Below are 24,606 nucleotides of genomic sequence, written 5' to 3'. Positions count from 1 at the left end.
GTACATTTCAACAGAAGTTGCCTTGCCACTTGTAAACACCAACAGTATTTACTTTCCTGATACGGGTGGTAGCCGGTCCACACAGGTGTGGCTTCAGGCTCCCCTCTGTCACCTAGGCTTCCTCTGTCAGGAGGTCTGGATCTCTCCAGCTTGCGGGTCTTTTCGCGGAGACTGGCGAGGACACCAAAGGAGCTACGTATTCAGACAGTTTTACCTCTCCTTCATACAATCTGTTCTCTTGAAGCTGGATGTTCACTTTTTGAATTCTCTAATCACTACTTTCCCTAGGCTGGGAAATGCGGGTCTCTGACTTCTCAAGATGCTCTGTAATTTTCTCCTTATTGACATCCCGCTGCACCGAGTGCTGGAAGCCAGGGATCTTGAAGACAACCCATCGTGCTACGTCTGGGGGTTGTTATTCCATTATTCCAGGAGCACTTACTCGAGCCTTCCGGCTTATCCCCCCGGGGACCCAGGCCCCAGCAGCCTGGATGCTAAAATGAGATTTAACCAAACTAAACCTACTGTGGTAATCATATCACGATATACACATGTATCACATCCGTACATTGTACCCCTTAATCTAATGCAATGTTATAGGTCAGTTATATCTCAGGAACACTGGGAAATAAATATGCCTTTCAAACTACTAGGGGAGAAAACCCAGTCTTTGAAAACAAACGGTATGTCCATGACTCTGTTCCTACTTTCCTTGGTAGGTATAAGGACCCTCCCCCTTCAAAATCTGCCAGGTGGGTGCAAGGGTTTCCTAAGGGGTGTTGCCCTGACGCGCCTCATTGATTCTGACCCCCTGCTATTGTCCTGTCCTGCCTCTCCCACGATAGCTGGAGCCATCTCACCAAGTTCCCCCATTTCCTCTCCATCCCAGGGGGTGCGGCCCTCCCTGTAGGCTGTGGCACCCTTTCTACTCCATTTATAAGCAACGTATGCCACCTTACGTACGCATGCCCCTGCTTTTCGGAGCCAATAAATGTAACGCTCTTTCGTTAATTACTCATCATCACTATTATCGTAACGACCTTCGTTGAGTACTTATGTTACAGGTTTTATAGGAATTTCTAGGGTACCAAACATGTCACAGATGAAGACACAGGATCAAAGGGGTGAGGGAACTTGCCAAAGATCACACAAGTAGTGAGACAAAGAGAGCTGATGTTGACTGAGCGCGGGTCTCTCTCCAGGGCTTCATCTTCATGGATTTCGTACCCATTTTTCCTTCCTCTGTCCTAGACTCAAGCCCCTGGAGGTGAAGGGTGATATACCACATATCAGAATCAAGCCCCTTCCCCCCTTGTATTGCCACAAGTGTCTTCGTGCAGACTTATGTGCTCCAACCTGTAGTTCCCTTAGGATGATTGTTTTTCTTTTCCCCAGAAGGCTTAGCTGCTATTCAGGCACACAGATACAAGGTGGGGCAGCCCCACTGGCCCAGACAGTCTGAGTTCTACACTAATCTGGTGAGGCTTTCAGGCTGTGCTCTGTGGCCCCCTCTCCTTTCTCTCAATACAGACACGTGTACTTCTTCAAACAGACTATCCATCAAATTACAGACTTTCTTTTCTTTCTTTTTTTTAAAAAAAAAGAATTGTTGGGGCGCCTGGGTGGCGCAGTCAGTTAAGCGTCTGACTTCAGCCAGGTCACGATCTCACGGTCTGTGAGTTCGAGCCCCGCGTCAGGCTCTGGGCTGATGGCTCGGAGCCTGGAGCCTGTTTCCGATTCTGTGTCTCCCTCTCTCTCTCTGCCCCTCCCCCGTTCATGCTCTGTCTCTCTCTGTCCCAAAAATAAATAAAAACGTTGAAAAAAAATTTAAAAAAAAAAAAAAAAAAAAAAAAAAAAAGAATTGTTTTTCAGAAAGAATTGTTTTTCATTTGTTTATAGTACACCTAGTTCTATCAGCTAATGGGGAGCTGTTAATGGGGAGCCACCGTTCCTATGATTGGTCTGAATGATCTTGTAAATGGATTCTTTTTAGCCTCCCAGCTAAACTCACTAACGTTGTACTTCCTGGGGACCTTGTAATAAACTTTGAGTCGGCATTTCGCAGCCAGAACCTGGGTCGCTAAATGCAGCTAGCAGTGTGCCCACCTTCCTAAAACAGCCCTTCCAAGTTTATCTGCCTTCAGATCCATGAGAAACTTCTCTGCCTGGCCATAAAGGAGAAGGTCCTTTCTTCGGGGACTGCTCCTTCATGGGAAATGGATAGCAAAGGCAGTTTTCACCCACCCACTCCCTTGGAGCCTCAACCTCTCTGTCCTCAGCCAATAGCACATGGGGGAGACTTGACTTCTTCTTTTTGCCCTTTTGACACTGCCTTTGCGTTTCCTATTCTTCTTTTCCCTTTTGTATCCTTGATGTAGTTGGGTCTGTTCGCTCTCGAATAGAAGCCCAACTTCCAATAGAATTTCAAAGCACTGTCAAATTCTCTCAAGTCCTTTGGAAAACACCAAAGCAGGTCGCATTTGTGCTACAGAGAAAAACCCCTCAAAAATTTCATCTTCCCATTTCCATCCTCTGTGCCTCCTGCTAACCTTTAACCTGGCCCCCGTGCTCTTCAAACTCCCCCAGACTCGCAAACCCTACCCTTAGATTCCTGGTCTCGTACATTTATCTCTGCTCACCTTTCACACCTATTCTTTTACCTTCCAGAAGTAAATCTTTGCTTTTCCCAAAGCACATCAATCAAGCAGGACTTTGATCTTCTCAGTCCCCCTCCACCCTTCCTGCTACACCGACATACTCAATAAGGCTGCCGCCAAGCATCGAGCACGGCTGAGCTCGTTCTCTTCAGCGAGAAGGAAGGAAAGAGCTTGTATCATTCCTAGCTATTTTCCTACTGACCCCTTCAGCGGAGGAATCGTTTTCTGCAAGGCCAGAACGTGCCCTATGCTAAGCAGTGAACACTGAGAGAGGTGTATTTTAAGACACACTCTGCCTTGGAGTTGCTCATAATCTGTGGGGAAGACAATAGGATAGTGATGCTGCTCCTGCTTTCTTCTTAGGTTAATTACATTTAAATATTAATTAACTAAAGTTAAAAGGTCAGTTCCTTAATCACTCTAGCCACATTTCAAGTGTTAGGTAACCATATATGGCCAACGCCACCATACTGGACAGCACAGATGCAGAACATTTCCACCGCTGCAGAATGTTCTGTTGCACAAATTTGCTACTCTAGACTTCACCCCATTTATTCCCCCAATTGAAACAACTGTTTTACTAAATGCTGTTTTTAACAGCAGCAATGACTTAAGGGATAATGTCACATCATAGCAAAAATGGGCTGTTTCTCTGCGGAGCCCCCGCCTCTCTGGGTCTCCAGGAAGGAGTCAAGCAGGAAGCGCCTTGCAATGTCTGACACTGGCTTCTCCCTGCCACTTAGAGGTTGGATGAGGGAGAAGAGGTTGCGAGAACAGGAGCAAAGAATACAACCTTTCCTAAGTGATGGTTTCTTGGGGATGCCTCCGTGATTCCTGCTAAGCGAGTCAGTAACTGCCCTCTGTGCTAGCTATGACCTTTGTACCGTCTCTTGTTAAGGGGACTGTCGCACCATGTAGTCATTTATTTGTCCTCTCCGAACTCCTGAGAAGCGGAGATGCCAAGCCCCAAGTCACAGGGGGGCTCGCTGAATTTAAATTGAATTAGACTGAATGTTCTACATAACCAATCACTGCCAGGCACCCGTTTGAAGTCAATGACTTGGTCAACGTCTAACATGGAACATAGAGATTTTAACCTTTTTAGAAACCTTCTTAGGAACAAATACCCACTGTGTCCTCAGGAGAGGCTGAGAGTAAATAAATAACTCCGGGTCCAAAAATCAAGGGATTAGTCTTGGGATCAAGGAGAGCTTGTTTTGGACCCATCTGGACCACGCTCTTCTGTTTCTGTTGAAAGCTGGCTCCTTGATATTTAGACTCTCAGTCAGTGGCCATTTTGTTCCATGTTAGAATACTACAGAAATGTGTTTTGAATGCTAATTTGGACACAGGATTTGAATGTATTTCCTCTCTCAGAGGGAATCAAACTGACTTCTACAACCATAGCCCAAACTGTGCTGCCCTCATCATCATCCCGATTTTGTGGATAAGGGGATCTGGGTGGGGCAACAATAGCGTTATTGACTTAATAAACAAAATGGTAGATTACAAAGAACATCAGATGTGTCGGAGAACTTCAATAGGTCTCAAATGGCCGCAGTGGTCTGTTGATCTAAAAACAGTGGTGAGACAGGGCGGGCAGGGTCACGTGGAGGGGGCCAGTGTCGGGAACCACGGGGCAGCGGTGGGGAGAGGAGAGTCTGATGGAACACAGGTGGCTTCTCTATCCTGAGGTCCATCCAGGACAATTCTGGTTGCTCTCAAATGATAGATGCCATTTGAGATTTGCCGAAAAGGTGTCCTTGTTTTAGACGATGAGTGGCTTTTTTTTTTTTTTGGCTCCCCTAGCAGATTAGTATCAGTGTATTCTCACAGTCTTGAGACAACCCAACAGGCACTTACATGAGCCCAAAAAGAAAAAAAAAAAAAAAAAAGAATTGGGAGCTAGATCTTCCGAGACCAATGCCTATTGTCCTGGGCTTTCTCAAGTTATCAGCTGAGATGGAGAAACAAAGCCAAAATCATCAGTTCTGGGGAAATGAGGGAATGCCTCACACATCCGCTGCTTTGCCCCCGCTTGGATGTGGAGTTGAGTGCTTTGATGAACTCAGCAACAGCCAGGCGAGAGCAGAGTGAAGAAGGCGCATATCCTGCTTTGGGGCCCTCTTCTTCTCAGGGGAGCTGGCAGGGGTCGCCACTGACGCTCCCTGAGCCCAGGGAAGTCCAGACTTCCCACCTGGAGCTTGACATGTTCTCCTTGATGTCCACACCCTATCCACCATTCTGTGATTTCCCACGGGCCCATAGAAAGCCCCGAACTCCAATTTTTCACTGACCTTCCCAGGATTGACCAATCCTGCATGTGTTTTGACAACCCACCTGCTTTCACCTTTCCTATTTTTCTTTAGTCTCTGCCCCTTTCTCGGTGCTCTGATCTCTTCAATTCCTGCCTTTCCCTTTCCTCGTATATTCTCAGGTCCCAGCTGAAAGATCGCATTCTCTTTCGCACCCTCCCTGCCTTAGTTGTAAGAGTGCATGGAAATTTCCTCCTCAGGGACCACCGTACAAAGGAGCTTCATAATATGGCCATTTGTAGCAACGTGGATGGAACTGGAGAGTGTGGTGCTAAGTGCAATAAGCCATACAGAGAAAGACAGATACCATATGGTTTCACTCTTATGTGGATCCTGAGAAAGTTAACAGAAATCCATGGGGGAGGGGAAGGGAAAAAAAATGAGGTTAGAGTGGGAGAGAACCAAAGCATCAGAGACTCCTAAAAACTGAGAACAAACTGAGGGTTGATGGGGGTGGGAGGGAGGGAAGGGTAGGTGATGGGCATTGAAGAGGGCATCTTTTGGGATGAACACTGGGTGTTGTATGGAAACCAATTTGACAATAAATTTCATATATTAAAAAAAAAAGGAGCTTCATAAATATTCAGCATCAGGGACAACTGCTCTGTGCCCACAAAGGAATAAAACCCTGCAAAGGAAGAATGTGCCACCCGTCTTGTAGTGGATACTGGGGTGCACCCCCCAGAACCCCCTTCTAGGACCCGGGACCAGGAGTGATGGTGGCTGATCAGTCACAGCTGTGCCCCTGCGGAGGCACTGCCCTCAGCCGAAGGAGGCCACCTTGCCCCAGACCGCGCTCCCTCCCTGGGGCAGCTCTCATCCCAGGGTATGAAAGCCGAGTCCCCTGGCCTTGATTCATGACGACCTGTGGGGCCATCTTAGCTCTGGAACTTTCCATGGATACAACGAGTCCTTTTTGCTTCTATGTCAGCATTTAACTTCATCCTCTACCCAGCCCAGCTGCCCTCACACGCACACCGGAGTTGTCTCCTAGAGTTCTGCCCCTCACACCTCCTGCATGCAAACCTCAGTCTCCGGGTCTGCTTCCCCTGGAGCTTGACCTATGACACCTTCTTTGCGTGGAGATGGTGGGCTGGGGGGTGGTGACAATGACCGCGGCTCACACTTGTGGAGTACTTCCCGTGCGTGAGCCCTCCCCTTTTACGTGTACTGTCCCATACACGCCGCACCAACACCCCAAAGGGCGAGCACGTTGCTATCCCATTTTTAAGGTGAGAAAACTAAGGCTCAAGGCTTTCAAGCAAATCGCGTGGGGAGGAGCCAGAGGGCCACAGCCAAGGATCTAAATTTCGCTATAGCGATTGCGGCGGGCCACTGCAATAATCCCTTGGGGAGGTCCTTCTGGGGGCCAGTGTTCTGACATCATGGTCATCTTGCGGGACAGCCTATGTCCTGGTGGCCGTGGGAGCTCTCTGCCGGTACTTCTGTAAAACCACCCATCGCACCACACTGTCATCAGCTTTTACAATTTTGGGCCCCCTGTTCACTCTGATATCCAATACCCAGTATGGGGTAAGTGCTCAATGTGACAGATGAATCGAGAAGCCCCCCTCTCTACAACTGGGAAAACGGAGGGGTGGTCCGTCCAAAGCAAAGCAAAGCAAAACACAGCAGGCAAAAGTACAGCCTCTGGACTCACACCGCTCATGTTCCCACCTCGGCTCCGTGAACCTCGACATGCCTCGGTTCTGATCTCTGTAAACTGTGGTAACAGGATTTATCTCTTAGCATTGTTACGGTTGCCGTAAACAATTATGCTTATAAGACATGCCTGCTACATAGCAAGTGTCCCATAAATGTTATCTAGCCACAGGTAATTCCTCTTCTCCCCTTGCCCCATCATCAGAGAAATCAGAATGGGGGTTTCTAGATATCCGCCTGCTTCTGGGGGGCCCTCCAACTATCATGAAGCCCTGTGGGAGAAGCCTTCTCAGAAAGGGTCCATCCTCGGGGCGCCTGGGCGGCTCAGTCGGTTAAGCATCCGACTTCAGCTCAGGTCATGATCTTGTGGTTTGTGGGTTCGAGCCCTGCATCGGCCTCTGTGCTGACAGCTCAGGGCCTGGAGCCTGCTTCGGATGCTGTCTCTCCCTCCCTCTCTCCTCCTCTCCTGCTTATGCTCTGTCTCTTTCTGTCCCTCAAAAACAAAATAAATTTTAAAAAAGAAGGAAAGAAAGAGTCCATTCCTTCTTTAGGGGAACAGCTGACTTTGGGCTACTCGAACAGTTTTGCTCAACCCTAAGGGCACGTGAGCATATGTGCGTGGGCTAAAGCGGTTCTCATTGCTGAGGCCAAGATGTACACATTTAGGAAAAAAAAAAAAATATATATATATATATCTACACACACACACACACACACACACACACACACGCACACCACAATGATCCTGACGTGCATCCAGAAACTGACTGTACTAGAGGCTCAGTCAGGCTGTACCCTCTGTGGGCAGCAATTACTGCTACGGGGGAAGGGGAGGCCTGCCATCACCCACCAAGACTGTGGCCTCATGGTCTCATTGAAAAGTCGCCAGACACGAACTCAAAGGGTCTAGGAGATGCTTCCGAGAATCATAAGAGCTCGTGATTTCAAGAAACTTAAAACATGTCAGCTAGTCTCACATTTTAGATTCCCTCCCACGACATCCTCAACCCTCTTTACAAACACCCTAAGTCACTAAGAATGTGACTATTTTTTGTCAGCAGTTTGAACGTGGAAGTAAATGGCGCGATAACCACATTTTTCAGAGGATACAAATTCAGGAGGAAGAGCCAAGTTTTGGGATGAAAGAGTGAGGGTTCAAAAAGGAGCCAGACAAATTGGCACAATGAACCTAATCTAATAAGACCGCATTTCACAAGCATACATATAACCCTTTGGACCAGGATCAAAAAATGTAAGTGCCCTAGAGGCCAATGCCAGAGTTTTCCATTTTCTTACCTATTTAATCATCATCTATTAATTTATACCTTGCCTCATTCCAAAAAGGACTTGAAGTAGCTTAAGAACAAAGGATGGAGCAACTATTCTCCAAGCGGCATCCCCAGACCAGCAGCGGTAGCAACGCCTGGAAACTTGCTAGAAATGCAAATTCTTGGACCTCGCCCCAGACCTGCTGAGTCAGAAACTCAGCAGTGGGGCCCTGCAATCTGAGTTTTTATAAGCCCTCCTGGGAATTCTGATACATAACAAAGCTTGAGATGCATTATAATACAGTTTAAGATTTTTTTTTTTTAAATAGAAACTCCAAAGCATTCAGAAAGTTGAGAGGAAGCTGAATGTTACGATGACAAAGAGAATGAATATATAAAGCCCCGCAGTTGGGTGGGGGTGGGAGGGTGCTGCAAATTTGGCTCAGAGCTTCCTACTAGCCAATGCAAAGAAAAGCATAGAATTGGTTTCTAAAGTGCTGGGATTGTAAGATCCATACAAACCGGTCCTTGTGCTGAGAGTTGAGGGAAAATCCCTCTGTGTTTCTAAAGAAGCGAACGTGTGTTGTAGCAAATGATATGCTCAACAGTATTCCCTAGTAGGGGAAATGATAGGTTTCGGAAGATGATCGGCCATGTCTCCTAACTGAGCCAAGGACCAGGCAATCCTTGGGATTTCTATTGAACTTGAGATCAAAATATATGATAGGGCTCTAGTGATCTTCATCAACAGAAGTAAGCTGCTGGAAGAAGGAGATACTCATCACACGGTTCTCTGTGTGGTGGTCTGACAATATTTGGATTCCCACGGAAACTTGGATTTCCCAGTGCTAAAGGTACCGTCAACCTGGGGAAGGAACCAAGAGGCTAGAGATCTAATCCTTTCATAGAAGAACCGCCCCCCCCCTTCCTTTCAGCTAGAGAATAAAAGGCAGGGGGAACTTCTCCATTATCTACTTGCCTCTTCTTTGCTAAACTTTTTTGGGCCAATTTTCTCTCCTATTGGAAAATGACTAAACTATAGCTAGTTGATTCTTCCATCATCCACTTAGTGGTGTCCTTTGACAACTCATTTGTGTCTTCTCTGATAATGATCAGCATATCCAAAAGACAACGGACAGATCCCAAACCATGAACGCTGAGGACAAGAATACATAGTAGTTTCCCATGGTGTGGAGTTAACAGAAAGAAAGCCTAGCAGTCAAACACTCAATCTTGGAAGTCACATGAAAAGGTCTCGTTTCTCAGTTCTGTCACCTGCTCTATGACCTTGCACAAGGTATTTCATCTTTCCTCTTGCACAACACGGAGATTGAAATGGTCCACGCTCTAATACATGTGGCACCAGCATCATGGGAGCAATATTTGTTGACTCTAGCAGAACATAAAATGGCAACAGCTGAACACCTCTCACGAGACTTCACAGGGTTGGAATCTATCACTTAATGGATAACAGATAATAAAGCACAGAGGCCACGGCTAGCTTGCCTTCCTTCAGCTTCTAGATACAATCTTGGCATCCCAAGTCAGCGTCTTTATTAAGACCACCAAGCGTGTCTTCCTCCTTACGTAAGCTATGATTATATCTTAAGGAGACTGGACAGGACAAAGGAGCGCCCAGTGAACAGTGCAGGAGAGCGAGGGCGGACTTCGGTGACTCTACCAAGGCCATAATGCAGTGACGGCGGTGCAGAACCGCAGCCCGGACTGCCTGCGTCTCTTTCCTTTCACTGTTTTCTCTTAGGCTTCTTGTCGCTGGTTCTTGGAATTATTGATTTCAGTCACACTTGATTTACTGAGAGTTCTGAGAGTAATTGAGAGTTCATGGTGCGGCAGGATATGCAATCAGCAAGGAGTTTGCAGACCTAGATTCAAGTCTGAGCTCTGCCATGTGCTAATTGTGTTGTCTTTGACAAGTCAGGTTTCTTATCTAAGGAGTCTCCCTCTTCACATCTATTTAATGGGAATAATAACATCTGTACATCTTGCCTTTCTGGGATCGTTACGAGGTTTAATGAGATGTGTGTGAAGGCGCCGTGCTGTGTGGATGTAACAAAGTAATATATATTTTTTTAATTATTTATTTTGAGAGAGAGAGAGAGAGAGAGAGTGTGTGTGAGTACATGTGTGGGGGGGGGGGGAGAGAGAGAAGGAGAGAGAGAATCCCAAGCAGGCTCTGAGCTGTCAGCACAGAGCCCGAGGTGGGGCTCGATCTCACAAACTGTGAGATCATTGACCTGAGCCAAAATCAAGAGTTGGATGCTTACATGACTGAGCCACCCAGGTGCGCCTCAGTAGTAACCCTGTAAACACAGGCTCTGAGTAACAGTATGAGAGGAAAAAATTAAGGCCTTATTTATTTAAATTATACTAATCTTTGAGAAAAATACGACTACCTAGCAGAACATTACGTGAAGCACTTGCCAGAACTATTTTTTTTTTTTTTTGGCAATAATCTTAAATGTTCAAGAGCCATATAAGTATTAGGTAAGAGAGATGTCTGAAGATGACCCACTATGTGAGCCCGGGTCAAGAAAACCGTCATTGCCATCCCAAAACAATTTCCAAGTGAAAATCAGATTATCTTAGAGAATACTAGAACCGGTTTAAGCCCGTGGCTTCACTCTTCACTGTGTGCAAGGCCTTGGGCAAATAATATTACCTCTACACGACGTTACAGGTATTTTCTAAAAAAACCCAAAAAAACAAAATGAGGTTGGGGCGGGCCCCTGAGCGGCTCAGGTGGTTAAGCGTCCAACTCTTGATTTCTCTCTGCTCACAATTTCACGATTCATCAGATCAATCCCCACATCAGGCTCTGTGCTGTCTGCCCCTCCCCCGCTCGTACCCTTTCCCTCTCCCTCTCTCAAAATAAATAAAATATTTTTAAAAAATGAGGTCGGTAATGTCTGCCCAGTGGATGACTTAGGGTTATTGATTATGGTATTTGTTTTTGTGTGTATCTTATGGTTTCATGAGACAGTGACCACAACACATAACTCAAACAAAGAGGTTCCAAAGACAGGTGTGGAGTAGCAAAGGAATTCTTGACAATCAGGGGGTAGGAGGCGTGCTGGGCCTGGGCTTCACCAAGCACTTGGCATTCTCGGCAACTTGGCGATGGCATCTGTGAGTGCACCCTGGGACAGGTCGTTGAGATGCTTCCTCTGCTTTTTTCTTCTTTTCATTTCCCTACCTACCGGCTTTTTTAACTTACGCTTCCCCGGAGCACAGGTCACTAGGTCCCTAGTTTTATCTTTCCGTGTCCTTGATGATGATGAGTTGTTTTCGTGGCGCGTATGTCCCAATTCAGAGTTTTTGAGAGAACACCCAATTCTTAGATCAGCTTATTTATTTCAGACGAAGAGATGGATTCCTGCTTAGGTCGGGAATGGCCACTCCCCTGACACTGGGCCCACCAGTGCTGCAATCAGCTGTCAGAGAGAGAAGAAGTTATAGTCGTGGCCCCTTGGATGTGTCGCTTTAGCAAGGGTGGTGAGTGAAGTTCCCAGAAATGGGCCACACGGCGTTGTATGTCAGGGCTCAAGTTCTAGACGCGGCTCACATACAGAGCCTGATTTTGACGGTTTCTAAAGATGTGGCGTTACTTAATCTTGCTTAGCCTCGGTTTTCTCAGCTGAAAAATAGATGTGACGGTTCATACTTCCTAGGAGTACTGTTGAGTCTTAAATAACAAAAGTAAAGCACTTAGCACAGTTCCTGCCACAAAGTGAACCCTCAGTAAACGCGAGCTTTATCCATACCAGGAGCAGGTGCGTGGGCAGGGACCTTGAAACGGGTTTGGTACGACGTGTCAAGGTACTCCATTAACAACTGTTCACCACCTCTTTGTGTGGAGATAAACACTGACCCGTTCCCCGTCCCCTGGGATATATACCCACTTCACGTTCCTTTCCTGAAGACGGGTGGCTAAGTCAGTCTTACTTTGCCCTTCTCACTGGAATTGAGTAGCTGCCTCTCAGTTTGGAATCAGTGTGCCCACTTCGTGCTGGATGGGGGTTGAAGGCAGCCCGATATAAGAGCATAACAAGCGTCTAGGATGAAACCTTCTCCAGGGGACTAGCATGTGTACAGAACTGTTAAGGAATTTCTTCTGGCATTTCTCCATCAGGGTCTTGGGAAACCAGAGGTATTCACACAGAGGAAAATACAGTGAGCTAAAATATGCATGAACCGAGACGAAGTGCTTGATTTGGGACGTAGAAACGCCTTTTATTGTTATACAGCGATGCTTTATTTATTTGGTTTTGTTGGAAGATGGGCTGTTTCGCAGAAGTGAAGTTCATGGATAGCAGAGGTTTGCCCATCGCAGCTCTGAAACTATCTTTAACCCTTATTTCGTGGGAGTCTTCCTAAAACGTGTCACGTACTGTGCCTTCTTAAGATACAAATTTAAATGCTAGCACTTATTGAAACTTACTCCGTACCTGGCATTATGCTTAGGTGTTTAACTGTCATTAATTTTCCCGACACCCCTGCGAGACAGGTACTATCATAAGCCTCCACTTTACCGACGAAGAAATGGAGGCTTACAGAGGCTGAGGAACTTGTCCAAGGTTACAGAGGGAGAAGTGATGGCATTGGAAATTGTGCCCAGGGCCTCTCCAAGCTCTTAAGAAAGTGGCCACGCTACTGGAGAACAATTTGGTTAATCAATGACCCTCAGAACTGTTAACCATTAAAGTAGATCTTTGGGAGTCTCCATGCACATTTCAGAAATGTGTCTGTTACTCTGAGCATCCCTTGGACACTTTTTTTTTTTTAATTTAAATTCAAGCTATTTCACATACAGTATAGTCTTGGCTTCGGGAGTAGAACCCAGTGATTCATCACTAACATATGATACCCAGTGCTCGTCCCAAAAAGTGCCCTCCTTAATGCCCATCACCCATTTAACACATCTGCCCCACCCACCTCCCCTCCAGCAACCCTCAGCTTGTTCTCTGTATTTAAGAGTCTCTTACGGTTTGCCCTCTCTCTGTTTTTATCTTATTTTCCTTCCCTTCCCCTATGTTCATCTGTTGTGTGTCTCAAATTCCACATATGAATGAAATCACGGTACCTGTCTTTCTCTGACTTATTTCGCTTAGCATAATACCTTCCAGTTCCACCCACGTTGTTGTCGCAAATGGCAAGATTTCATTCTTCCTGATCGCTGAGTAATGTTCCATCATATATACCACATCTTCCTTATTTATTCATCAGTCGATCGTCATTTGGGCTCTTTCCGTAATTTGGCTATTGTGGATAGCGCTGCTATCGACATTGGGGTGTGTGTGTCCCTTCAGATCGGCATTTTTGTATCCTTTGGATGAATTCCTAAGTAGTGCAATTGCTCGGTCAGAGGGTAGTTCTATTTTGAATTTTTTGAGGAACCCCCTTCCGGTTTTCCAGAGTGGCTGCACCAGTTTGGAGTTAGTACTCAATCTGGCAGCACCTGTGTTTGAATACTCACACGTATTCCTCCATTCGGCAGATTTTCTTGAGCGCCTGCTATGTTGCTGCGGGCTTGGTGCATGCCGGGCACTCTGGAAGCAAAGAAATATGAGGCATGCAGCTGCCTTCAAGGGGGACACACATCAGCGATACTTTAGCCGGGGCAGTTGTGAAACTTGCCTGATGTGTGCACGGCAAAACCTTGGGAAGGTGGCTCCTTTTGAGCCCACCTTTCAAGGAAGTCACCCTCCTCGCCATTATCCATTCTCTGTGGATGGGACTGAGGAGTGGAGGCCAGGAGCCACAGGTACAATTTGATGTTTCCTTGGCTCCATAGAGGTGGAGAGAGGAACGGACAAGCTGTGTTTCAAAAGTAGTTCGAGCAGCCTTGCTTGGAAAAGAAGCTGTGGCCAGATGCTAATGGGCCACATGGAAGAGTCTGGTTTCTATAACCCCAGACTTTCTTAAGATGGTGGCTTATGAAAACAAGAAGTACAATAGAGCATCCGGTAGAAAAAAAAAACACATTCAGTGGGATGTGTTTTCTCATTTGATTAGTTAATGAGTATTCAATGCACTTTCCAAGAGTAGCTCTCAACAAAAGACAACAACAGTTTGGAGCATTGGCATCATTCTCACGAAAATCAAGTATATGGTTTTCCAAGGAGATGGTTTAATATATCTTAATGATAACTTTCCTATTTCAAAAGTAATATGTTAATAGAAACGACTAATCACTTTTCTCATCCAGAGAGCACTAAGATTTTCGAAACAGTCTCTCCAGTATTACCATATCCATTGGTCTATCCGTTTGATCTCACTTCTAGTTACTGTCCCCCCATTAGACGTAGTCTCTCCGGCATTCATATTCGCCATTATGGGTGCTGTATATGGCACAGTGCTGCTAGGAGTTTCTGTGATGACTGATGTGTGACAGTTGTTCCAAGACCTTTTAAATTGCTCTTTTTTCTCTCTGATTCTCAGTAGATTGGCTGATGGCCATCATGTCTGGCTGCTTTCCCTGTGTCTTCTTATCACTTCTTCCTAGTATATTCTTTACCCTTGACAAGGTGTTAGCATGGCTAATGACTGGGCTATTTAGTACATGTTGTTAGATTAAGCAGGCTCTGAGGGGACAAAGGGGCGATCTTTCGAAGTGGAAGGCCACCTCTGCGACGGCTGTTTTAACTGCCAGGAAAGCATCCCTTATCTAGAGAGATAACTGTTTTGCTTTATTAGTGAGGTCCAGCCAAATGACTTACTATTAGGCATATTTTGCCAGGAAGGAAAAAGAAAAAAAAAAAAAGAAAGGAGGGAGGAATGGGGCAAGGGAAGGAGGGACGAGAAGGGAATGGAAGCAAGGTCAGGTCATGGTGTTCTCTTGGCTCTCATTTTGAATGTCTCTCTTTTCCAATTTGTCGTTCACAGTGGATTGAACTTCATTGACTTGATGGTACGACAAGGGAACATCGATAACCCTCCTAAGACTCCCCTGGTGCCAGGATTTGAGTGTTCTGGGATCGTGGAAGCTCTGGGGGACAGCGTGAAAGGATACGAGGTAATGTTCTGGCTAATGACGGAAGAAGTAATCACCTATCTGGAATCTGTTGCGATCAGAAAAGAGGAGGCAAAAAATGTTTGCGAGAACATGTGGGTGTTAGGACTGGTGTCTTATTGTTAGGGTTTTTTTTTTTTTTAACAGTGTTTATAAATAATAGATTTTCCACATACCCTGTGCATTTCTCATGCACCATTTTGGTTGCTCCTGGGAACAGTCTGGGAAGTGGCCCAGGAAACGAAAGCTTCCCTTTTCTTCATGTAATACAGCTGAACAAGACCGTGTCGCCTCGGGTCAACCAGGTGGGCATACTCCCTCACCCTGCACATGGCTCCCATCTCCCCCGTACCTCAGGTGCAAAAATCGACGACGCAACATAGCAGCTGGGGGGAAATAGCCTCTGTATTTCATAATTTGGTTCCCTCAGGTATCTACTTAACTGATGCATTTAAGTAATCTTTTTTAAACCATTATTTCAGACACTGGGGAGGTGACACTTTTAAACGATGATTTTAAAGGCAAAGGGTAGAAGTATCTGTCAGTGAAGCAGAATTGGCCGTGGGTTGATAGCTTTGGAAATAGGGCAACGGATAAAAAGGGTTACATTTTTCTGACTATTTTGTAAGTGTTTACAATTCTCTATAATAAAACAGTTTTCATCGATGAAAAGACATATGACCCTTCCTACCACGGTAATGCAAATCAAACAGAATCCGGTCTCTAATGACTGAAAACCTGTGGGCAAATCAATCGCACAAAACCGCAGCCGTTTGGAGCGAGGAAAACCAATGCCAATCAGATACAAGAGCTCTCGCTCATAACTTAAGGGCTTCCCCAGGGAGAAACGAACAGAGCTAACATGTGAGAACCCGGCATAACCAGAAACACGGGCAAATCACTCTTTTTCAGCCTTACCGCAATGCTGCGAGGTAAATACTGCTATTGTCCCTTTGGAGATGAAGTTCGGAAGGGTGCAGTTGTTTCCTTTGAGGTCAACGCAAAGGTAGTTGAACCTGGAACCGACTCTTCTTACAATCCCATGTTCTTCGCCCCTGCTCCCAACCTGCAAATGCTGCAGGGCTAAATGCAGGAAGGAAAATCTTATAGATGGAATGCCACAAAGCCCTTGGCATTGAATCTGAGACTGCTGCTCAGTCTCAACTATACTCTGCAAGTATTAGTATGCTCCAAATTCATTGTGACAAATGTCTGCAAGTCTCACCCCACTCATCCTTTTGCCACTGGTTTCCAGATAATCGAGCAGAAAGGTGTTAAGAAAGAAGTAGATGCACTTTTTCCTTTCTTTCATATGGCTTTGCATTTTCGGTCCCCAGGTAAGCAATATAACCAGTGGCAGCACCCTACCCCTCACCCCCGCTTCCCTCCAGTGTCTTCCAGCTGGACAAACAAATGAAAGAAGCCACCTACAGGTTTCCAGTCAGGGTGTGGCTTGGGGGAAAGCCAGTACTAATGTCCCCCCTGGAATTCTGATTTAGTTTTTTCAATCACGTTGGAGATGGGATTTCATGAAACCACACACTGAATAGCTCTGTTGGTTTGATCCATTGCAAGGGAGGCTTGAAAAGTTGTCCCCAGAGGTACGGTGGTAAAGGAATAATTTGGGCTCAACCGCCCAGGACGAACTTCTTTTTATTAACAAAATCAAATAATGAGGTCAACTGGATATTTAAAACAGAAAACAACAAAAGAGCTGCCTACCTCTGGACTCAGGCTAGGGCTGATGGGATGGCTAAGCCACTCTTGCCATTTTCATGGAGCAAAGCTGAATAAGAGACTGGAGCAGTCAGCCCTGTGACAGTGTGATCAGCGCTGTCAAGGTGGTTAAACTACTCTTCATTGTCCTCTGTGTGGACACTGGGGGTCATCAGCTACTCCATGGTATTTCTGGATCTTCGGTTTGCGTGATTCAGTGCAAAAGAGGATGCCAGTGTTAGACCTTGGTTATCCTCTGGCCCAAGCGGTTGCATGTAAGATGGTAACTCTCAACAATTGTCATTTGGCCTTCAACCCTTCCAGGGATTGGGACACTCACTGCCAGGGAATCGCCTTTCCTTCCCGTCGGCTCTTTCGTTAGACAGCCATTCCTTCTAGTTCGTGAAATAGGTCTGTATTCAGTGTGCGATCATTGAGCTGGGAGTTCCACGAGGCCAGGAACCCATGTGTTCTCTCAAAGAGTCAACAACGATTGTTCTTTCCTCGCTTTTCATGCCCCGTGCGAAGAGTACGGCATGTGTGTTATGTTATTTCGTCTCTGGGAGGACCCTTTCCTAACATCATACTCATTTTACAGCGGAAGAAACGGAGACTTAAAGAGTTACACCAATATTCCCAAAAGTGGTAGGTTCTTTGGTAGACACCTTTAGAAAAATAGGTCTCTGTAGCATGTACCTCAGGTGTGATGAATTAATCATTCGCATCTAGAGTCAGCCTTGGTAGCCTCAACTCCTGGCTCAGCTACTCCCTAGCTACTTGACCTTGGGCAGGTGCTTTCATGTCTCTTGGCCTCAATATAAATGTCTGTAAAATCGATAATCCTTCATCTGCAATGCGAGCTCTTACACCCCCATCTCATAGGAGGCTTTTGTTGTTGTTTGTTGAGGAGGGGATGACGAGAAATGCTAAGCTAAGAGAAAACAAAACAGGAGGCTCAATTGTAAGTCTATGAAACTAAAGCACATGTGTATGAAAGCCATTCATTGATTGAAAAATCGCTACGACCACAGCAATTTGAATACTGCATTTGAAAGTCTGCATTTGAAAGCAACTAACACCAAATAGCAGAGTGGGTCAGCTTAACCAGCACTGAGCAATTCATACAAGTCATCAATATCAGTTCACGTAGTTGTATTTCCCTTTAATAATGATATACTATGAAAAAGCTTACCATATCACCTGAACGACTTTAAAGGGAAGAATGCCACTCCCCCCACTTTTTTTTTTTTTGCATGATGTCTGGCTATGTAAGAAACTGGTGAAAAGAACACGCATTCAGCCATGCCTTCATAGCGGTTTGTAAAGATTAGACGAGTTAAAACATGTGACACCCGGGGCGCCTGGGTGGCTCGGTCAGTTAACCGTCTGACTTCGACTCAGGTCATGATCTCACGGTTCGTGGGTTCGAGCCCCGCGTCGGGCTCTGTGCCGACAGTGCTGAGCCTGGAGCCTGCTTCAGAGTCTGTGTCTCCCTCTCTCTCTGCCCCTCCCCTGCTCACGTTCTGTCTCTCTCTCTCTCAAAAAAAAAAAATAAATAAATAAATAAACATTAAAAAAATTAAAAAAAAAAAACCCAAAACCAAAACACATGTGACACCTCTAGGACAACACCTGACATATAACACATGTCCAAAAAAGGTTATTCTTCAAACCTGGCGGCATCTCCCTAGTTTGCTCTAAGTTTGGCTGTTCTTGTTCAGTCTCCTGCACTCAGGTTTCCATGGCTTCTTCTGATGCACCACGTTTCACCTCTACTGTGATCGGTAATCCGGTGCTAGGCTTTGATGCAAATATCCCAATGCACTAGCCTGGCAGGGAGTCCACGTGGAGTGGCAGAAAACAGATGAGAGGAGATAACCTAGCCCCGCCCGTGTAAACTGCCTTATGGCTTAGTTTTCCTCCACTCCAAAACAGAGATAGGACGAGAGGCTGAGTTGGTCAAATGAGATTCTGACACCAGTATTCCATGGTGTGTGATGTGGTGACATTGTATAGGAGAGCTTCAGAAGGCAGATGGAGAACCTGGCTTCTAGGACTCCTGGCAAGTTTTCATAGATGGGCTTCAGAGCATCCGCAAATGCCTTGGAATTGGGAGGCCGGTGAGGGTGTGCATGTTTGAGGGTTTGGGCTTTCTTTCTGGGAAGGAATCTATAGTTTTCATCAGGTTCTTAAGACTATTTGAGAAATCTTTCAGGAAAGAGTAGGAAGCTTCCATTAACCGTGTGCTTCCTCGTGCCCAGATCGGGGACCGTGTCATGGCATTTGTCAATTACAATGCCTGGGCAGAGGTGGTCTGCACGCCAGTGGAATTTGTCTACAAGATCCCAGATGACATGAGCTTCTCAGAGGCTGCCGCATTCCCCATGAACTTCGTCACAGCCTATATGATGCTCTTCGAAGTTGCCAACCTCCGAGAAGGAATGTCCGTGCTGGTGCACTCAGCTGGCGGTGGTGTGGTAAGTTGGTTGGTTGCGCGTCCTCTTCTTCAGTATCGTTATGGTGAAGGTGGACTGATACCCAGTTGACAGTGAGGTTCTTATGTGAGCTATTGTCCATCCGTAGGGATGATCTCTGTGGTTCTGGATGAAGCACATATGCATGGCTCATATAGATGATTGCGCTGGGGGTAGAATGAGCCTCTGGAGTTTGAAAAGTCTCCGAGATGGCATGTTAGGACTCAGTGGGTCTCAGGGATGGTTTCAGTCTTGGTGTCACAATGGACTATTATGTCGATCATTGTGCAACGGCTTATGAGTCATGTACTACCGGTATGATCCGAAACACCAAAATGGTGGATGATTTACTTCTTCAATAAGTTGCCATGGATTCTAGGTTGTTCCCATATTAATGACATCCTTATTCATTTGTGTTCTGATCTATTTTCTTGAGTGGGAGAGGTGGATGGAGATTGTATTAGCACGCTGGGCATCACACATAAACCTAAGAATGTCTGTGCGAGTAGGTGAACCTGCTAATATCACCTGTCAGCTGTGGCTTTGGTAAAGGGGAGAAATAATGGAAATACAAAGTTGCTGCCTTAGAGCTCAGGGATGGCAGAAATTTCTTCCATGGTTTGGATGTGTCTCAGCCCCAGGCACTCAGTCCGTATTACACGCCTGCCACGTGGTAAGCACTGTGTTCCCATCACGGTCTACTGGAGTCAGAGTAGAGCTCTAGTCTTTCTGAGCACGAGAAGTGTAACTCATTAATTCAACAAGTGTTTATTGAATACATTCTATGTTCTGGATCCTATGGGTTGGAGATTAAAAAGAGAAGGTCTTGATACACCCTTCAGTAGGGTTTGCTCTCTGTATTGGTGATTTTGTGGTTTGATGAGCTCAGAAATGAATTCATACGCTTGGGTCTATCCATAAAGATGTTTTCCGCGGAGGTTCCGCTAACATTCATTCTTTCCTTATCTGGGCTTTCTACAACTATCAAAACCTTATGCAGTATAAAGCGCATTTCTGTTTTGCTCTCCGAGAAGACGAACTCACGTACAAAAACGTGAAGGCAAAGTCGTGAAACTTAAGGAATATCTTCAATCACCTTAGCAAATTTGCTGATGTCTTTTGACCATGAGCAAAGATATAATAAAAGCTAAACATCCTTAGAAACGAAATGGATTTCAGTGCCAGTGAATCTCCTAACAGCAAGCAAGCCATTTAGAATGCTGGCATTTATGATCTCCGTGTGCTCAGCATACCGAGTGCCGGAGACTGGTTTTCATATTAACAACAGAAGCTCCCCTCTTTACAGTGGTGCCGGACCCCGTTCTGCTGAGAGCCAGTGTTTAAACATTGGCACTGATGATGTTTTCTTTCTGATGTATTTTTTTTTTTCATTTTGAGTTTGTTCCTGGAACAAAGAGGCATGCATCGGGGGCACGTGTCTGTCTCACAAAAGGGAAGAAAACCTTGCGAAATAACAAAAGTTCCTGTCATGCTTTATTCAGGGCTTCTAGACACTATCACGGTAAAGATCCAAAGTGCGAAACATGTGAAGGCAAACCGGGGGAAGGGACGAGGAGGTAGGAAGAGAAGTCCGTGCCCATAATGCAGACTCTGACGTCCTAAAGCTTTGCTGCGGACTTTTCCTTCCTAATAGTGAGCGCAAAGAGGGAAGAACAACCAGCCACGCAAGCTAGTGTTCATTTGAAGGAAACAAACCAGTTACTAGGGGAAACCGTACCCAGTACTGGGTTTTGAGACCAGGGAAATATTTCTCTGCGGTTTCTCATAAGAAATATATGCAATACGCAATAAACTGCCCTCAACAATACTGGTGTAATACATGCAGCTATTTCTGTAATGCTTTTCTTATGGTGTACCCCTAATGTCATCTAGTAGAACCAAAATAAAGCAAAATTTAGTGAAAGCAGATACCTCGGGGCCAAAAGGATGTAGTCTGGCTTAACCTACAGAGAGTTTAAAGGTGTCATTGGGCGGCCCATCTCTCAGGCGAGCGGGTCTCCTTGAATGGTATTTCTCCCAACCAAGATTTGATCGGTGGTGTGGAGCACTGAGTTCAAGGTGACCATTAAAGGAAAGACTTTTGACGAAGTGCACATCCATGTGTATGAACACTCAACCAAGCTGGGTGGAGTTGACACTCTCTGACAAAAACCAAAGAGTCCTAGGGCGGGGGTGCCTGGGTGGCTCGGTCGGTTGAGCATCCGACTCTTTATTTCAGCTCAGGTCAAGATCCCAGGGTTGGTGGGATCGAGCCCCGCGCCAGGCTCCACAATGAACATGGAACCTGCTTGGGATTCTCTCTGTTTCTCTCTGCTCCTCCTCCCTGCTCATGCTGTCTCTCTTTCTCCCTCAAAACAACAACAACAAAAAGGAGTCCTCAGAAGAGCCCAGACCATTCCATTGCCCCGCCAGGGAAAGACCAGTGAGACACTCCCAGGCAGAGCTAGGTCCCTCCCAAGAACACAACCAGCCACTATTCTCATGGTTGGGGGAGACCTCCCTAGGGAATACATTTTATGTGTTATCTGTAGCATCCTGGGGAGGAATGGGGGCGCTTCTCACCACTGTGGGGCAAATCTCGTAAGCACAGCCTCTGGCTCACGTTTGCTGTGGTAACAGGAGAGTGACCTCCCGCAGACGATCTGTGCTCTAATCCCTAAAGTGAGTACTTAACCTTACATGGCCAAGGAATTTTGCAAATGTGATTAAGGTAAGGACCTTGAGATGGACAGAAGATCCTGGATTGTCCAGGTGGCCCCTCATGTCACCACAAGGGTCCTTACGGATAGAAAAGGGAGGTGGAAGAGCCAGAAAGAGATTTAAAGATGCTACACTGCTGACTTTGCTGATGGAGGAAGAGACCACAAGCCAAGGCAGGTGGGCGGTCTCTAGATGGCTGGAAAAGACGGGGAGATGTGTTCTTCCCCTGGAGCTTCCAGAAGGAACGCTTTGATTTTAGCCGAGTGAAATCCATTTTGGATTTCTGATCTCCAGAAAGAAACAGAATAAATCTGTTTTTCTGGAGCCACTATGTGTGGTAATTTACGGTAATGAGAAATGAATACGGCCACCTTCCCTGGGCTGCCTCCCTTCTCACCGCAGAGTGCGCACAGCCAGCAGCAAAACTAGGATTCAACACCCTACTCTGGTTGATGCCAAAACCTATTCTGTCTCCACTCGACAGCCTGGAGTCTTGGGAGAACCCAAATCATTCCTCCCTTCATTTATTCATTTGCCTGACAGATGCTTGTTCAACCTCTACCCAGTGCTGACCGTAGGGCCGAGGGCTGTGGTCCAGGTGTATGTTTTCTGACTTGATGTTGATAGGATGACAGAGATTAGACCTAATTAGGATAAAGTTTCCCAGATCGAGTTAACATGAAGTTTGCAGGTCTCATGGCGCCAAGACCCCTGTCTGATTTTTATCCAAGGCTGGGGAATTTGCAGACAGGACGTGTGGAACACCAGCCTGAACTGTGATTTCGGAGGACATTACTACGGCACAGCCGTCCCTGCCTTCTCCAAGGGGGGGTACTTTCCAAGACCCGCCGCAGATGCCCAGAACCGCAGGTAGTACCAGACCCTGTGCAGACCGTGCTTGTTCCTACACGTACACACCTGTGACAAAGTTTAATTTATAAATTAGGCGCAGTAAGAGGTTAACAACCACAGCAAGAAACAGCACCGCTGCAACTTATATTGTAATAAAAGTTATAGGAAGGGGATCTCAAAATATTGTACTGTACTCACCGCTCTTGTGATGACGTGAGACGCTACGATGCCTACGTGGTGACGTGACGTGACGTGACGTGAGGCGAATGGCGTAAGCGTTGGGAGGCGGCGTTAGGCTCCTACTGAGTTTCTGATCATCCGTCAGAAGGAGGATCACCTGCTTCCGGACCCAGGTTGACCGCGGGCAGCTGAAACCGTGGAAAGCAAAACCGCGGATAAGGAGAAACGACTGCGTAGGAAAACAGTCCTGTCCAGAGTAGAATACTTTCTCAGTGGAACTGCCCCAGTGTCTACACTGCTCTGTCACATCTTTGAAGGCACTTTGCCCCTGACAATAGCAGAACCAGATAAGTCTGAGAAGGTAATGCCCCTAATCACATCTTTAGAACCCAGTTGAAAACGGGCTTGCAACCTCTTAAAGGAAAAGGAACAAAATAAGTAACCGAGTGGGGCTCGCGTCAGGAACTTCACGACGAGGGTTTTGCCGCCCATCCCATTTAACGAGCTGCTAGGACTTGGAGCATCTCGATTGGGATGTGCTCAGTTTCTGGAGATCAGTGTGACTGTCATCCTCTGGGTATTTGCTTCCGTGACTGACATTTGATGCTTTCCAGTTTTTGGCATCCTTTTGCCTTTTCATCATCTCAGCTGAACAGAGAGAAGGCAGCCGGAGATGGGCCAGAGATCTTGGAAAGGAAAGCAGAGCTCAACTTTCAGACACAGTTACGTGGCTACTGCTCAATTATTAAATTCTATTCATTATAGATGGGGGATTTCCAGTGTCGTTCAAATCACTCCAAAGAAGAACCACAGAAAGGAGAGCCAGGATCTTTGGAGGGGGCGCTCTGAGGCTCCCCTACCTCACGGGGTCCCCCCTGAGTGGCCGACTAACCATTAGCATTACACGGTCAGAGCCTGGGGAGAGTGGGGGTCCCCGGCGTGTTGGAGGATTTGGACATGTCAGACAGCCATTCTATTTTAGCAGAAAAGACAACGACCATCTGCAAAGTCACTACATGAGAATATTTTGTTGAAAACAAACCTGTCATTGATCATGGAAGGCACTAACATCTACCCAACTAATCTAGCCAGCAATCCAGGAACCACGGTGAGCCCTTCTCCCGCATGCGAGAAGTTTCCACATCCTCTGATTCGTTCCTTTATTCATTCACTCATCCAGCCCAGAGGTAGCAAGGGCCCGCTCAGTTCCAGACACTGGATTAGGCACTAGGCATTCAACACAGAAAAACACCAGATTTTTTTCATTCAGTGAGATGCCCTATAAATCAAAGGTGGGCATATAATCAAATAATCACAGGAATAACTTTGCCAAGTGCTAGGAAAGGGAAAAAGAAGCCAAAAGAGTGCTTGTAATAGGGAAATGACCTGGGGTAGAGGTGAGGGGTGAAATCGGCGGTGGGGGGGGGTTCCCCCAAGGATGTGGCATTTGCACTGTGATGTCTGGAGGATAAGCAGATAGACAAGAGTGGAGACAGAGGTGGAGGTGGAGGGTAGGGCATTCATGAGACATAGAGGCAGGGGTAGGCATAAAGAATTACAGACGGTAGGACCTTCCCTATAGCTACCCGCCGTTCTCTGCCACGTCTCCTGCTGCTTTCATCATGGCCCCGGTCTCTCTCACCCACTTTACTGCAACGGCCATTTGACTGCCTTTCTGTGCACAGCCTCCTAAGTCAGCTCTACTGGCGGCCAACACCCCAGTCTTCTCTT

At 46.3% G+C, this 24,606-nt stretch overlaps 1 protein-coding gene and 1 non-coding gene across 2 annotated transcripts in view; one reads left to right on the top strand and one right to left on the bottom strand.

Moving 5' to 3' along the window:
• Nucleotides 1-24,606, top strand: part of VAT1L (vesicle amine transport 1 like) — a 147,455-nt gene that overhangs the window by 9,089 nt on the left and 113,760 nt on the right. Inside the window, exons 2-3 of the mRNA XM_047834170.1 lie at nt 14,806-14,935; nt 18,910-19,125. Coding sequence (XP_047690126.1) covers nt 14,806-14,935; nt 18,910-19,125 — 346 coding nt within the window. The remainder of the gene's footprint in view (nt 1-14,805; nt 14,936-18,909; nt 19,126-24,606) is intronic.
• Nucleotides 17,797-17,954, bottom strand: LOC125153825 (small nucleolar RNA SNORA15). Its single transcript, XR_007147575.1, has one exon. It is a non-coding gene; the product is annotated as a small nucleolar RNA SNORA15 (small nucleolar RNA).

Source organism: Prionailurus viverrinus, chromosome E2 (genome assembly GCF_022837055.1).
Source record: "Prionailurus viverrinus isolate Anna chromosome E2, UM_Priviv_1.0, whole genome shotgun sequence".
In the NCBI taxonomy this organism is placed as follows: Eukaryota; Metazoa; Chordata; class Mammalia; order Carnivora; family Felidae; genus Prionailurus; species Prionailurus viverrinus.
Note: the sequence above shows the minus strand (reverse complement) of the source record. Positions and strands in the feature narration are given on the sequence as shown.